This window comes from Neophocaena asiaeorientalis, unplaced genomic scaffold (assembly GCF_003031525.2).
Source record: "Neophocaena asiaeorientalis asiaeorientalis breed wild unplaced genomic scaffold, Neophocaena_asiaeorientalis_V1.1 scaffold364, whole genome shotgun sequence".
Classification (NCBI taxonomy): domain Eukaryota; kingdom Metazoa; phylum Chordata; class Mammalia; order Artiodactyla; family Phocoenidae; genus Neophocaena; species Neophocaena asiaeorientalis.
Genome location: NW_020172457.1, coordinates 735,632 through 752,494, shown reverse-complemented (window position 1 = coordinate 752,494; position 16,863 = coordinate 735,632). Strand labels below are relative to the sequence as shown.

Here is a 16,863-nt window from a genome sequence, read left to right as displayed (position 1 = left end):
TTTACTAATAGCAGCATTTAACCCTGTCACTGTATTAAAATTATCTTCAGAAAGGCACAGTTTATTTTAACATGCTCATGGTATATTCAAACAAAATAAAAGAATAAAGCACCCTGACCAGCAATTCCTGCTCCCTAAAAGGAACCAATTATCAATTTATACTTTGTTTTTCTAGCAGTTTCTCTGCTCGTGGTGTAAAAATTTTTTCCTCCCTACACAAATGAAATACCATACACACTGCTCTGTAAATTTTTCCCCACACTGTGTCTTGGGGATTTTTTCTCATCGGCATGTATAGTTCCTACCTGACTCTTTAATTGGTGGAATAGTTTTCCAATTGTGAGGTGGTTACCCAGACCCCTATGACACGTTGACTGTTTCCGATCTTTTTAAAAATGTCAAACAGTATGGCATTTAATAACTTTGTGTGTGTGTGTGTGTGTATACGTATACATATACATTTTTATATATGTGAGCTGGTAGGCTTGGTAAGTTCCTGGCAGTGCTTTGTCAGATATAAATATACTTTTATATATATCTATATATATATCTATATATATATATATGTACATACATATATACCATTACATACGTGTGTATATATATATACACACACACACTTTAAAATAATTTTAAAAGATAATGCCAAATACCCTCCTAATTTTTTAAAATAACTTTAAAAAATAATTTATACTCCTCTTAACCCTACTCTGCCCAGTTCAGCCCTTGATTACATATGGTTTTGTATTATCCTGTAATTTTACTATATGGTTTTTGTCTTAAATGCTTAGCCCAGTACCAGATATGTTGTACCTCCTCAACTACTTATCATCAGGTTAATTTTTTATCTGTGACCCACAGATATTCTGTAAAGTGTTTTGGAGTTGAGGATGATATATATGGTCCACAGCACTCAGGTGGCATGTAGCAGAAAGGTCTTAAGAATCTGAGAATTGGACTTCCCTGGTGGTCCAGTGGTTAAGACTGTGCTTTCACTGCAGGGGACACGGGTTCGATCCTTGATTGGGGAAGCTCCGCGTGCCACTCGGTGCTGCCAAAAGAAAAAAGAATCTGAGAATTGCTAGTTTTTTAAAATAGAGGCAGCAGTTGGTGTGCAGGAGGAATGAAAGAACTGGGGAACAGCAACACAGGTTGCAGAGATCAGAAAGATTAAGGACAAACAGGAAAAAGCCAAAGTTCCATGGTAGTGTTAAGTGCAAACTCCAGCTTTCAAGGGGTTAAGATGGAAAAGGAGGGCATAAGAATCACGAGCAACAAATGGAGAAAAAAATATTTCAAGAATTTGATATTAACCAGGGTTTTACTTGGTTTTGTTTTGTTTTGGAGTACAAGGGAGACCTGAACACATTTGTAGATAGTGCAGAAAAATCCTCTGCGGTAGGGTAAATTTTAGAAAGTAATTAAATAAAGTGATTCTGGGAGCCTACTCCCCGTGGAGGTGGAGGTGGGAAAGGGAAAGGAGCTAGTGGAGCAGTGAGGCGCAGGTGAGGTAACAAGCCAGCATGTGCCAAGTGATATGAGTATTTTCTGTAGGTTTGTGTAGAGGTTGATGGGCTGAGAAATCTAAAAGGAGGAAGGCTTGTCATTATAAGGAGCAAAGGATAAGGTTCCAGGTTATGTGCTATGGAGTGTATGCTTGGAAGTAAGAAATGGATTAAAGGGATTGTGAAAACACATGGATAGTTAGGGTGGCTGGGACAGGATCAGCTGGGTTCTCCTCATGGCTACAGTCATAGAACAAAGAAATAAACCAGTGGAGAGAATGACCCATGGGTTTGCTTGGAGGGCTCAATAGAAATAAAGGGAGTCCACGGTACTATAAAAGGTTGATCAGCTTTAGGAATTTCGTAATGGGTCCAAACTGAGAAATTGAATGGCAACTTTTTTGTGTATATGTAAACTGTACTTTGCCTAAGGGAAAAGAAAAAAAATCAAATGGTACAATACATAGACGAGATAAAAGAAAAAAAATGCATTTCATTTTTAGTGTTTTATATTCTGAACTGTTACATGAGAAAGTAATTTACTGCTGAGTTTAGAAATTTTTAACTTCTATGTTTATAAATAAAAAGTCGATTTTTCTCAAAAACTTTGAAGTGCCTTTTTGAATTACTGATTCAGTCTAGCTTTAGCTTGCATATGACTGAATATGTGGTGTGGTACACTTACATATTGTGTGGTGGTACACAATCTTTGTAAAGTCGTATTTCTCAAACCTCCTTCATGGCAGAGTCTGTGTCTATTTATGCATATATATATATATATAAAAATATATATTTATACATATATAAATAAATATATATTTATACATATATAAATATAAAATAGTAAAACTACCATTCCTGGTTTTTTAATGTTTTTAATTTTTTGATTATAACACTACATTTAAAAGCATTCCAAATTTTATAGGTATACTAAGTGAACTTGATGTTGATGTTAATGAAGGATCTCTAATGGAGCTACAAGGACATATTGGAAGATTCCAGGTAACTGATTCTTTCTTACTTCTTTTTTATTTTTCAAATTAAAAAATTTTTTTTTACTTCTTTAAAGAGCAGCTATAAGACTTGTAAGAAAATACAACAGTCCTCTCACTGATCCTCCCCATTCTGCTCCCTGAATTTGGGTAAACCCAGCGACGGTTTTAATTGATTCTTTCATATCTCTAAATAATATGCTTATGTTACTACTACTTGATTTTCCAATTTTAAGAGTCATCTGTTGACCTTCTATCGAGAAGGATGAGAATTTAGATCTCTTTACTCCCGTTCTTCTGTCATACAATACATACCTCTCTTGTAACGTGTCCCCACCCCCAACTCTAATCATATCATAATTTCGATTAGATTAATATTTAGTGTTATATTTTTATTACTATGAAATGTCATTTATGAATAAGCCATGGATGGACCATATTTTACTTTTCTATACAACATTGTTTTTCCTAGAGTAAGTGTTTCTTTTTCTTATTTGCTTGGTTTTATGTACTTATTTCTAATTTATTCCCAAACTCTCCTCCAGTTACGTAATCTCTTTTCAATATATTCAAACAGAGTAGATAGCTTATCAATTAGATATTTTATCGCAGTCTTTCTGGGAGCCTCCTGGCCAGCTTTGATTTGAGCACCTTCACTTTTTTTTGGCTGCAGAAGAATTATATTTATATTCCATTATTTTTGATACAGTAATTTTCTTAAACAGTCCTCTTTTCATGAGCTGTTTTTCAAGTTTCCAAAAGAAAAATGCTGCCATCAGCATAATTGTTATCACTGCGTGCATGGGTATACAAGTAGTACATTTTGAGTCATTGTCAAATAGCACTCCAGAAAGGCTTGTACTCTCTCTAACCAAGCCAAAATACTCTGTTTTATTTTGTTTTTTTAAGCCTTCTAACTTTTTTCATTGGTGGGGAGAAAAAAATATTTTTGATGCATCTTTCATAAGGTAGCCTCTGGAAATGTGATAGTGCATCTGTTTTTGTCTGTAAGAATAGCAAACAGCCAGTTTTAAGATTTAAAAAGAGTATTTTGACAAATTAAATTTACATTATAATCTCCTTAGTATGTTTTGCCTTATCCATACTTATTATTTAAACTAACATCAGTTTAAGTTAGATATTATATAATATATATGGATGTATATATGTAGGGGTGAATGTGTGTATGTGTAATACCAGTGTTTTAAACGTGTTTTTATTATGCACTTACTATGCAGAACACTGTACTAAGCACTTTAAATACAATTCAATGTCTCAGGTAATCCTAACAATAATCTTATAAGGTAGGAATTGCTATTATCACTCTAGAAATATGAACACAGAGGCTTGAGGAAGTTAAGTAACTTGTCCCAGGACATATAGCAAAAAGTCATGTACCTGTAATTGGAACCCACATCTCTGATTCTGGACATACTGCCAATTTTGCAAAGCTTGTCCTTTCCCACTGAGAACCTTAGGAACAATTATATTCTCAGGTGAAAAGTACCAACATTTCAAACAAATGAGCTCTGCGATTTATCTGCCAAGGTTTCTTCTGTGTTCCCAACTCCTTCTGAAGTCCCCAGAAGCAGCCACAGGAGTAAGAGCCTTTAAATTTGAGCCTTAGTAGACAAAATTATCACAGATCTGCTTCTGTTTGCCATCTCATTTTGCTTCTCATTGTTTATTGATTAGTATTTATTTAATGGGAATCTACTAAGGAATTATTTGGTGTGATACAAAAAATCTTTGGCAAGCACTTAGATTTTAGTCGGGGTTAACTGCTAAAAGAATTAATATTCTTTTAATGAGTTGTCTGCCAAGTAAATACATTTGCAGAAAGGTAAATTTTAATATTGCTAACTTTAGTTGAGTCAGTTGGAAGTAAGAAATTAGATGCTTTAAAGAGTGATTTCACTCCCCACTGAGTTTTTCTTTTTTATCTCCCTCAAGAAAGATAGGTCACTAACTTTAAACATATACAACTAGATATGAATAAGAAAGTATCTTTTCTTTCCTTAGCGCCAGTGCTTAGGACTACTAAGTCGCTTTGGTGGCTCCGACAGACTGCGTCAGTTTAAATTTCAAGATGATAATGTGGAGGGGGATAGAGTGAGCAAGAAAGATGAGATCGAACTGGCTATGCAGCAGGTAAGAGGAGTGAGAGTTGTATAGCTATTCTTTAAGCTTTTTATGTTTTTGGAGATATTTGAGGAAAATAATAGATGTGGGTAATTTTACAAATTGATTTGTAACTTTGTTGTAATTTTACAAACTGATCTATAACTTTGTTCTCCTTCAAATCTGGATTTCCATGATATGAGGCATTTGGGGAGCTAATATTTTTGTTACTGCTTGTTCTTCCTTTGTAGATTTGTGCCAATGTCATGGAATATTGCCAGTCACTCATGTTACAGAGTTCCCCTACCTTTCAGCATGCTGTGTGTCTCTTCACCCCTAGCCTGTCAGAAACCATTAATAGAGATGGGCCCCGGCAAGGTGAGCTAGCTAGTTCTTTCTTTCTGTATTTGAGGAATTAAGTTGCCAGGATTATGACAAGCTCTAGTTGGCCCCAGTAAGATGCAATTTTTTTTTTTTTTTACCATGAGTAATGAATGGGAAATTTTTAAAACGACTTCTTTAAGAAGGAGTGATGAGGAGGTACTCTTGTCAGACCTGTGGATACAGCTGGAGAACTGGAAAGAATAGAGAAATTTAAGATTTTCTGAGGATGAATCTGGAAGAGCCGTGTGGGGAGAGTATAGTTTTATGTAGCATGTGAGACCCAAAAGGCTCTAGGATTGGAGAGTAAACTAGCCAGGTGCAAAGTATGAAAATAGACAGTTTGTATGTTAAATCATGTTAAGCTGAATTTAGTGTCTCAGGTTTTGTATTTAGCTCCAAATTTCTGTAACATAGCAAAGTAAAATTTCGATAGTTAGTAAACTGATGTAGCCTATGATTCCCTAGTGACCCAGTAGGGAAGATTAGGAATATGAGGCCGGATTATGGATTGGTTAAAGCTTTTGTCCCATGGGACATTCAAAAGCCAAAGCCCATTTGGATCTTGGTGGTTGTATTGTGATGGACTGGTGATGATCTCAAGAAACCTTATGTTTGAGATTTCTGCGAATCATTTTGTCACATTTTCATTGTCTTCAGGATCTTTTTTTCTCTGAAAATTGCTTAATCATGTAAAATACCTATTTAATAGAATAATATTATGAAAAAATATGTTATACCAAGAACTCTTGTTTGTCTAACTCCATTATAAAATGTCCTAGCAAGTGGGATTAAGAAAAATGTTTTCATTGAGGTTTTTTATTTACATACAACAAAATATACCCATCTTAGGTGTACAGTTTTGAGTGCTTTTTGTAATTTTATGCAGTGTGTAACCACTACCACAACCAAAATATAGAATAATTCCCTCATCCTTAAAAGTTTCTTCTTGTCCCTTTGCATGTGATTGTCTCCTTTGACCCCTGGTCAAGGTGTCTATTATTTTGCCTTTTCCAGAATTCTATATAAATGGAATCATACAATAATGTAGTGTTTTTTGTGTTTCGACTTCTTTCATTTAGCTCAGTGTTTTTGAAATCCATCCATGTGTGTATTACTATTTTGTTCCTTTTTATTTCTGGCTGGTATTCCATATTAAAAATATACCATAATATATCTCTTCACTAGTTGATAGACATTTGGGTTATTTCCAGATTTTTAGCTATTGTGAATAATGCTACTATGAATATTTGGATATAAACCTTTATGTGGACATAATGTTTTCATATCTTTTGATTAGATGCCTAAGAATGCAATTGCTGGCTTCTGTGGTATGTTTAACTAAATAAGATACTGCCATTCTGTTTTACAAAGTACAGTCATTTTGCATTCCTACCAGCCATGTATAAGAGTTCTAGCTGATCCACATGCTTGCCAATGCTTGGTTTGTCAGCCATTCTAGTGGTTGTGTTGTGATATGTCACTGTGATTTTAATTTGCATTTCCTTGATGACTAGTGATGAGCCTGTGTCCAGTTTTAGTACTATTTGTTGAAAACATTATCTTTTTCTGTTTGGATTACTTTGATACCTTTTCTCAAAAATCAATTGACCACATAAATTTGGGTTTATTTTTGGACTCTCTATTCTGTTCCATTAATCTGCATGTCTGTTCTTTCTCTAATACCACACTGTCTTTATATACTTATTCTTCAATAGCTTTATATCAACAGTAAGTCTTGAAATCAGGTGGTTTAAATCCTCTAGCTTTGTTCTTCTTTTTCAAAATATCTTATGGTTTACATGGTTTATTTCTTTCTGTCCATTTATTTTCATCCTATCCATGTTTTTATGTTTAAAGTGCATCTCTTGTACACAGCAGAGAGTTGAGTCTTTTTTTTCTTTAATCCATTTTGACTATCTCTGCTTTTAGTGGTGTGTTTAGTCCTTTAATATTTAATATAATTATTGATATGATTGGACTTGGGTCTATCATTTAATGGTTTTCTACTTATTAATTGCTTTCTACCTCCTTTCTCTGTTTTTTTGTTTTTGTTTTTCCTTACCTGCTTTTAAAAAAAGTCTGTTTTATAGAATTTGATTTTAATTTTACCATTGGGTTTTTACCTACACTTCTTTGTATTATTTTTTTTTTTTTTAGGAATTGCCATCGTTTTTCACAGCCTATTTATTGTTAATATAGTACCACTTCATTCAAAATTTACAACTCTTACAACTGTATAGGCCCACATTCCCCCCTTCTTTTATGTTGTAATTGTTACATGTATTACATCTACATACACTATAAATTCCCTTAGACAATAATTTTTATTTCAAACAATTTAATGCTTTATAAGTAAAGAACAAAAGGGTAAAAAGAAAAAAAGTCTTTTGCAGTTATTTAGATATTAAACACATTTGATGCTCCTTATTCTTTCTCAATGATCAGAGTTTCCACGTGGTGCCATTTCCCTTCAGGCCGAAAAATTTCTTACATAAGTATGGGTTCGTTAGTGATGAATTCTCTTAACTTTCTTTTATTGAAAATGTCTTGATTTTGCCTTCATTCTTGCAGGATAATTCTGCTGGATATAGAATTCTGAGCTGGTAGTTTTGTGCTTTCTGTACTTTAAAGATATGGTTTCACTTTCTTTTGTCTTCCATGATTTATAATGAGAAGTCAGTCATTGATGGGAATATTGTTCCTCTATATGTAAAGTGTTGTTTTTCTGTTGCTGCTCTTGAGATGTGCTCTTCCTCTTTAAACAGTTTGACTGTTAACGTGCCTTGGTGTGGGCATCTTTGTTTTTATTCCATTTAGTGTTGTTGAGAATTTTTTATCTATACAATTTTGGGGAAATTTTGACTCTTTTTTTTCTTCAAATATTTTCAGCCCCATTCTCTTCAAACATATATTAGATGATTTGATACTATGTTTTTTTTTTGTAATGCTCTTTATTTATAAGAAATAGGATGAGAACATTTGCTATACTTTTTTTTGCGGTACGCGGGCCTCCCACTGTTGTAGCCTCTCCCTTTGTGGAGCCCCCCAGGCTCCGGATGCGCAGGCTCAGCGGCCATGGCTCACGGGCCCAGCCGTTCCGCGGCATGTGGGATCTTCCCGGACCGGGGCACGAACCCGTGTCCCCTCCATCGGCAGGCAGACTCTCAACCACTGCGCCACCAGGGAAGCCCCTGCTATACTTTTTAATTATTTGATTTACTATCTCATGTAAAGTTGCATTGCATTTTATGTATGTTAGCATGATTTCAAGGCCCTGAAGGTAAATGTAATGGGAAGATCATTTATTTTTTGCAACCATTCCTCCTTGTAATTTTTTGTTTATATCTTGGTATCATGAATATGTAAATTTTACGTTAGCAACTATATTTACAGATAATGGAAGACTGGAATTTTTTTCTTCCAGTTTTATTGAGATATAATTGACATACAGCACTGTATAAGTTTAAGATGTACAGCATAATGATCTGACTTACATGCATCATGAAATGGTTATCACAATAAGTTTAGTGAACATCCATCATCTCATATAGACACAAAATAAAAGGGGAAAAATTTTTTTCCTTGTGACGAGGACCCTTAGGATTTACTCTCCTAACAATTTTTATGCATGACATAGAGCAGTGTGAATTATATTTATTGCATGGTACATTACATCCCTAGTGCTTATTTATCTTAAAACTGGAAGTTTGTGCTTTTTGACCACTTCAGTTGCTTTATCTTCAAGTTCATTTATTCTTTCCTCAATAAGCTCTATTTGGCAAAATATATCCAGTGAATATTTTTATTTCAGAAATTGTATTTTTCAGTTTTAGAATTTTTGTTTGATTCTCTTATCTCATTTTTATTTTCTTTACTGAGATTAACTATGTTTTCATTGTTTGTTTTCCCCCAGTTATAATAGCTACTTTAAAACGCTCATTCATTAGTTACCAACATCTGGTTTATCAGGGATTAGACTTGCTTGGTTTTCTTGTCTCTTGAGAATGTGTTCCATTTTCTTAGTTGTTTATATGTTGGGTATTTAAAATTGTATACTGAACATTACAAAGGTTTGAAGGTTCTAGATTCCATTATTTTTTCCCTGTATGGTGTTCTTCTTTTGTTTTGGCTTAATTACCTTGGCTGTTTTGACCTGTGAACACTGATTCTTGGGTGACAGGTGCTGCGTCAGTTTATGTCTTTTGCCTTTAGCTGAGATGTTTTGAGTGTGTTACGTGCATGGTTCAGGGGTCAGTTAGTGATGTGGGTAGCTATAGGGATCCCCTCTCTACTCTTCTGGGATTCCCCTAAAACTTTCTTCACTGGTCATGGTTTCCCAGCTTCTCAGCTGCTGTTTTTTCGGTTTGTCAGGCGTTAATGACTGTGCTTTTTCCATCAGCACTCCTGCTTCTGCATTGTGTTGCTTGTGCTACTGCTGGGTGTACTTAGCCCCAGGCCGAAGGCCATGAGCTGCGAGCTTAGAGTTGTACCGGTTCCATCTGCCCTCTTCCCAGTGCGCCTGCACTCCCTACCAGCATCTGTCTGCTTCTGTTTACTTTGGTAACTTTAGGTAGTTATTTTTTGTGTTATGTCTAGGTTTTTTATTTTCTGCCATGAGCAGGGAGTGGGCTGTTGTCTGATATGGTCTTAGTTTGACATATTTGGGAACAGAAGTTCTTAAAACCTAATAAGATACCTTTACTTAAAAATACCTGTTATTCAGTGATTCATTTGGAGTAGCCTTGGGTGAGAGTATGTCTTAAAGAAATTTCTTAAAGAAATGAAATTTTAATTTCTTAAATTTTAATTTCTTAAAGAAATTTAAAAAATAAAGATTTATAGTAATATTTTATGGAGTAAAGTGCTTAAATCATTCAAACTGGATATATAAAACAATTTCTTTGACTTAGTTAAGCAAATTAATTCTACATAGTTCTAGCTTTCTCCTATATTCAAGAAATTTGCTGCCAGGAAGATCACTAGACTACAAAGGTGCAGCCTCACTGGCATGCGGGAAAAGTGCTAGTTCAGGTGGCTCAGCAAATAGGAAAAAGGAGGTCTTCTTCACTTGGAGGGGCATGGAATGACTGGGAATCCTACTCAGAGACCCCTTTTCATTCAGAAGAGTGGTTTTCCTACCACATAGCAGTGACATTTAACCTGCTGTGTCCCCTTTCTGTCTGGGAGTTTGTAAATGAGCATGAATCTGTTTACTAATCCCTGTAGGTCTATAGCTTGATGCAGACCTCTAACTGCCTCAAGAGGGCAATCCTTTTCTTCCCCTTTGAATCTAACTTTTTAAAACAAATTTAACCTGAGCATAAGATTTTTTAAACGAAATTGTAGTTTTGTCATTTATTCTTCAAAACATTAATATCACTAATAATTATTAAAATTTCATTAGTTTCTTATCATTTTGAGCCAATCTTTTGCATACCATGTTGTTTTTTGATCTTTAATACTTAAAGATGAACTTTATGAAACCTTATAAATTGGTCTTTATTTTTCTTCAGACTTTTTTAAGGCTTAATAAGCATATTCTTCTCTGCCAATTCTAGACATATGAATGGGTAAGTATCTTGTAGGTTCTAGAATATTTAGTTATAGAGAGATAGTTTAACCTAGTGGTTAAGAGCACAGACTGATGATGAACTGCCTGGATTTAAATCCCAGTGCTACAAGTGACTTAAGAAAAATGACTTATCTCTTTGTGCCTCAGTTTCCTTGTCTATAAAGTGGAAGTAATAACAAGCTCCCTCTGATGAATTATTGTAAGGATTAAATGTGTTAATATGTGTAAAGTGCCTGGTGCTTGGCATGACATCAATGTTAGCTATTATTATTCTTATTATTGCTCTTGTATTATTGTTATCCTCTAGTGTATTTACTATTACCTGTGATCAAGGGACCCTTTTCTGTAGCACTTCCACTTCTTTGACTTCATGGTCTTTTCTGCAGAATCTGTTTCTGTAGTTAGATATCTCATGGGCCATCCTCATCTGATGTCTAAGTCTGGTGCCTCTGAATGCTCTTAATATTTTCTAGGCTTAAGCAAGTTAGTGTATAAGAACTCCTGAAGTGATTTGGAATACTCTCAGCATTAGACCATCATATTTATGGATAGCTTCCTACCAAGTTGAGGTCACACAAATGTTGTCTGGGGACCGGCATACCTAATTTCACTAGAAGAAGGCTCTCTGTGATGACCTGTATCATAAAGATTGTCATATCTTCACTGAGACTGGTGAAGGAGAATTGGCAAATCAGATGAGTATAGGATATTTTTTTGGTGGCAGAATCCACTGACAAGGGACTCTTTTCTCTTTTCCCCTCCACATGAAGGTCTATGAGATTGGACTTTGGAGCAAAGTTCAAGGGGGTGGCAGTGAAGGAAGCAAATGTAGATCTCTCCTTCAGTGTTCATGGCAGTTGGGGCCATTAAACAAAGATTATCTCCAAATTAAACCTGAAATTACCAAGGTGTTTCTCAAAGAAATCCCTCAGTCACAAGAGGAAATTGCTTTACTTGCACCACACAAACCATCTCTATCAATAGAATAGGAACATTATTGCTCGCCTTGTTTTTCTTCCCTCTACAAACAGCTTTTCCAACATCACGTTTTTCTTTTATACCTTCATCAGAAAGTCAAGTAAAAGGCAGATCATTTTGTTTTGCTATCCAAATGGAGTTATTGTGGTAGAAGACTCACTAAACTTTAAATTTAATTATCTATTTTTTAACTATTTGTTAGCGTTCTCCTTGTCTCTTTGGAAGAATAACTTTGATCTGGGAACTCAGCAACCAGAAAGATGCAGACTGGAAATGAGTCCATATAAGTAGAGCCACAGGACGAGGCAGGAGTTATTCACCTGGGGTCAGGAAACTATAAACTGTATTTGTGTGCACGGGGTGTGGGGTGGTGGAGAGACAGGTGTAAAGGTTTATAACTTCTATAGAGTTCTCAAAGAGGTCTTCACCCAGTAAAGGGTAAGCTGTCTCAGTGTCCATCAGCCAGATCTCCTTATTGTCTCAAGGCTCCAGCCTTATGTACCTACCTCATTACAGTAGCTCCTAACCACTCCTTTGAACTGTCAGTGGTATTTAAAAGTAGTCTTGGATTGGTTTTAATAATAGTTTACATGCCCTTAAATTCCTGGGCTTTCCTTTTTTTAAAAAAACAGGTCATTTGAGATTCATATGAAATGGCTATAAGTAGAACATTGTTTTTTATCAACTCTATTAGATACCCAAGCTCCAGTGGTTCCATACTGGCGCCTACCTGGTTTGGGCATTATTGTCTACCTGCTGAAACAGAGCGCTAATGATTTCTTCAGCTATTATGACAGTCATCGACGGAGTGTCAACAAGCTACAGAACGTGGAGCAACTTCCCCCAGATGAGATAAAAGAGGTATAAATCTTATAATGAGCGGTAGATACTTTTATTTTTTTAAGAGTTATTTTATTATTTATTTATTTTATTTATTTTTGGCTGCGTCGGGTCTTAGTTGCGGCACTCGGGCTCTTCGTTGTGGTGTGCGGGCCTCTCGCATTGTGATGTGCAGGCCTTCTCTCTCTAGTTGTGGCTCGTGGGCTCCAGAGCGCCTGGGCTCTGCAGTTTGCGGCACGCAGGCTCCCCAGTTGAGGCGCACGAGCTCACCAGTTTTGGCCTGCGGGCTCAGCTGCCCCGCGGTGTGTGGGATCCTAGTTTCCTGACCAGGGATGGAACCTGCGCCCCCTGCATTGTAAGGCAGATTCTTTACCACTGGACCACCAGGGAAGTCCCAAGCGATGGAGACTTTTGAGAAGCCATTGTTTTTACTGATAAGGACCAGGGGTCTGGTGTCAGACTTGTAGGTAAAGATGATGCGTGCAGTGAGATGAAAGGAATTACAATGACTCAGAGCTCTGTGTGGCTTGAAGAAGAGCTCCTCACCTAAGCAGCACACTTCATGAGCATAGAAACTCGTGACTGAGTGACAGGAAGTTGTACCTGTTCAAGAAAACCACCTGCTATTCAGTAGAAATTTCGGTAGCTGGCCTTTGCATAAAGAGTTTGGTAATTTAGACTCTAAAAATCTGTGCTGAGAAACTTAGGTGCAGGTGCTTTTTCAGTTAGAAGTGACTCCTTAGGTAAGATGTCTCTGTTCCTTCAGCATTTTCAGTATCTGTTAAGTGAATTTTTCAGACAAATGAGATGGCGTATCAGACTTGACTGCCTTCTCTCAATGATCCAGAATCATACCCTGGCACTTATTGTAACTAAAGATGCTGAGTTACTGGGCCTGCTCTTTCTTTCCATGTGGCACAGCTGAGCTATAAGGCTTCGCTTGGCCAGTGCTGAAGCTTCATGGTGTCTTTTGTGGCAGCCTGCATGTTGAGCCATTTTGCCATTCCTGGTTCACACCAGGTTTTCTGAAAAACACCATGTCACTCTTAAGAGTAGTCAGAGCCTACTCCCTTTTACCATTCTTATAATTCTAGGGGACATTTATTGAGAGTTTATGATGTGCCAAGCCATGAGCTACATATTCTACCTGAATACCTTAGGCAGATATTGTTGTGTCTCCCATTTCTCAGATGAGGAAGCTGAGGCACTGAAAGACAGACTAACTTATCCACAGCCACACAGCTAGCAAGTACAGGTTGAGGCAGGTGTTATTGACTGGGTTCAGGTAACCCCTGAAATTGTGTAGTTTACACCTGGCAGTCCTTCCCCGTCGTGCACAGCTTATGGGTGATGCTAGTACACACAGGAGGAGCTGCAGCATCACGGTAAAGCATGTGGCACTCCACCAGTCCCACTGTAGAACACCTGCTGCCAAACCCAGTGTCTGCACATTAAATTGACCCACTGTGCTTGCAAGTATGCCAGATGGAGAAGGGATCAGGGGAGGTTCTGGTTGATGATCATATATTTATTATGCTCTACAAGTCTAATTCACATTTTCTTCAGAAGATACCCGACAGCTGTTACAGAAATTCTCCACACGGCATTGTGACACTTACTGCTTGGAAATCCCACTGTTTTGTTTTGTTTTAATTTGACAAGAAATTCAGGATTGGTTGGCCCCTCAGCAGATTGGAAATGTCTGTTTCAGGGACTGGACTTTCAAAAAGCAGCAGATGAACGTTCATTTGTGAATTCAACTGCTTCTTTGGCTCTCGTTTTTTAAAATAACTAGCTTCCTAATTAGATAATTAACTCTTGTCTGCAAGGATGTTTAAATTTATTTGAACGTTTTTCACAGTACGTATCACAAGTGACTACTTACAGTATATAGATTTTCATTAAATTTTTGTTACACTATATGTCATTCTTAATACTGTGTTTGTTTTTTTTCTTAGTTGTGTCAGTCTGTGATGCCTGCTGGTGTTGATAAAATCTCCACTACCCAGAAATATGTTCTAGCAAGACGCCGTTTGGTGAAGCTGATCAACAATCGAGCTAAACTGCTTTCCCTTTGTTCTTGTATCCTTAATGGAATCATAGTGGGGCTGGAAGGGTGACCTTTAAGAGAATTTTCAAATGTGGGAACTGTTTACTTATTTTCACATTATTTGGGTATCAAAATCATATGGAAAGGGGCATAATTACTGTTAGTTTTTTTCCAGTTAAATGTGTGGTATATTTCTAAATTGAAAATATTTTTCTTACCTTTTAGAGTAACTAGTAATCCTCATAATATACACAGACACGTTCTGTCCGGACAGGAGACAAGGACACTGAAGGCTGTGCTGGCACAGCATCCCACAGTTTCCACCTCCTTCCTCTCAGCACATCTTGCTGCTTTCTGGAGAGACCTTACATCCAGTTTATTAGACTGAGGCTGTGGTACATCACTGAATGGTGCCGTCTCTTCTTTTCCCTCCTGCTCAGAAACTGTTTTGCAAAATCATGTGATGAGATTGTTTTCCTTTAATCTGCGCTCTCGATAGTTATCACAGAGACCTGCCTGTTTATCCTCTGGCGCCATCTGGAGTACTACTTGTTACATTGCACAGCCACGGATTCTCAAGACTCCTTGTTTGCCTCCGGGACCTTATTTAAAAGCAGAAGGCTACGAGGTAAACTTTATTCTGAAAATTAGTGAACCATAAATGCCTATAGATTTTAGCACCTTAAAAAACTAGTTACATTTAATCTGCTTTTTACTGTTCAGGTTCCTGAACAGTCACAGGGTGGACTAGGTAATCAAGAGCTACTTAGTTACTAGGCATAGCTATGTTTTGTATTTTCCCTTCTGTCCTTGGGAAATTGTGTGGAGCACAAGAGCATGGTAGAGGCTGCCTTCAGCTGCTTCTCAGCTTCTGGCAGTTAATGGCTGACCCAGGTCCAGAGTCCTCTGGTCACAAATAATTTTCCAGAAGAATGGAAATGGGTCAGCCTAGGCCATGATTCTTGTTGCTCGAGGGACCTTCTGTGACTAATGAGCGTGTATTGGATCCCTTAGGTGGCAAGAAACAGAAGGAAAGCTTGAGAACCCTGGCCTAGAACAGTGAAGTGCTTCCTAGGGGCTTCCATTTACTGAAAGCTGAAATAGAGTTCTCAGTCTTGACCCATGCTTTTCACAGTGCTGTGGTTCATTGTCATCGGGTTCTTCCATTGTGTAGTAGACACACACCTGCAGAGCTCGTTTGACTGTGTCTTTATCTCTAGATTCCTTCGCTTCAGAAAGCAATCTGGATTTTAGAAGTGGGCTGACTATAGTGAGCCAACATGATATAGACCAGGTAAGGTTCTATTCTCATACTCTTTTTTTTTTTTTTTTAAAGTAAAAAGGGAAAGCCTGGTATATTAGTAAGATAATAGTTTTCAAGTTTGCATCCAAAGACCTGGTTTGAATTCTAGCATAGCCACCTATTAGCTACGTGACTCAGAACAATTTACTTAGCTTCTGAGCCTCCATTTCCTCAGCTCAGAAATGGTAATGATAATTCAACCTCTAAGCATTTTGTCAGAATTAAATGAGGCTTCATGTGTGAGACTCGTAGGGTAGTGCCTAGAACATAGTAAGAGTTCAGTAAAGGTAAGCATCATGACCTGGAAACTCCGTATATCAATAGCTATTGCTATTTAAAGCAAATTTTAAGTTTTACGCATTTATACAACAAGGGAAAGAAGGAAAAACATTAGTATCATACCAGTAAATTCTAGGGTGGAAAATGTGAATGTTGAGTTAATTTGGCACATGGGAAAGGACCACATTACAAAAATTCAAAGGTATTTAAAATAAGAAGACATAGAATAAAAGAAATATTTGAGACTACTTAATAATGAAATGTCACCTGCGTTACCTGTAGCTTCAGGCTGATGCCATCAGTGCTTTTGGAGAATCACTACAAAAGAAACTTCTGGACATTGAAGGATTGTATTCAAAAGTTCGATCTCGCTATAGTTTCATACAAGCTCTTGTCAGACGTATCCGAGGCTTGCTGAGGATATCACGGAACTGAGAGACCGTGCTTATGCTCTTCTGAGGAAGAGAGGAATTGGGGAAAACTGTCTCCTTTTTATAGTTTCTTTCTAAATTATGACCAAAAGATATTTTGCTATTTCTTTCTTTATATATGGACTTCTTTTCTGTAAACTTCTTTGCCTGGTTTCGTCCTCACTAGTAAAAAATAAATAAATACTTTTTAAAAAAAACAAATATGTGGTCAGTCTCTTGAAATTTTATCTAGAATATGGTCAATATTATCAGGAATTCAACAAATAATCCTTCCACAGTGATGGTTTCCCCCCAGGGGTATTATTCGGAATGCTAAATTAAAGCCATGGTCTGAAAATTCTAATTTCTTCTCTCTTTGTAGCTACATTACACTTTTTTGTGTGTGTGTGTGTGTGTGTGGTACGTGGG

At 36.8% G+C, this 16,863-nt stretch overlaps 1 protein-coding gene across 1 annotated transcript in view; it reads left to right on the top strand.

The window, feature by feature from the left end:
• The window catches only part of NUP205 (nucleoporin 205), an 81,642-nt gene extending 64,991 nt beyond the window's left edge, over positions 1–16,651 (top strand). The window contains exons 36-43 of the mRNA XM_024737986.1: positions 2,431–2,507; positions 4,520–4,648; positions 4,870–4,996; positions 12,247–12,413; positions 14,351–14,474; positions 14,942–15,070; positions 15,663–15,736; positions 16,307–16,651. Coding sequence (XP_024593754.1) covers positions 2,431–2,507; positions 4,520–4,648; positions 4,870–4,996; positions 12,247–12,413; positions 14,351–14,474; positions 14,942–15,070; positions 15,663–15,736; positions 16,307–16,459 — 980 coding nt within the window. The 3' untranslated portion in view covers positions 16,460–16,651. The remainder of the gene's footprint in view (positions 1–2,430; positions 2,508–4,519; positions 4,649–4,869; positions 4,997–12,246; positions 12,414–14,350; positions 14,475–14,941; positions 15,071–15,662; positions 15,737–16,306) is intronic.
• The last annotated feature ends 212 nt before the right edge of the window (positions 16,652–16,863 follow it).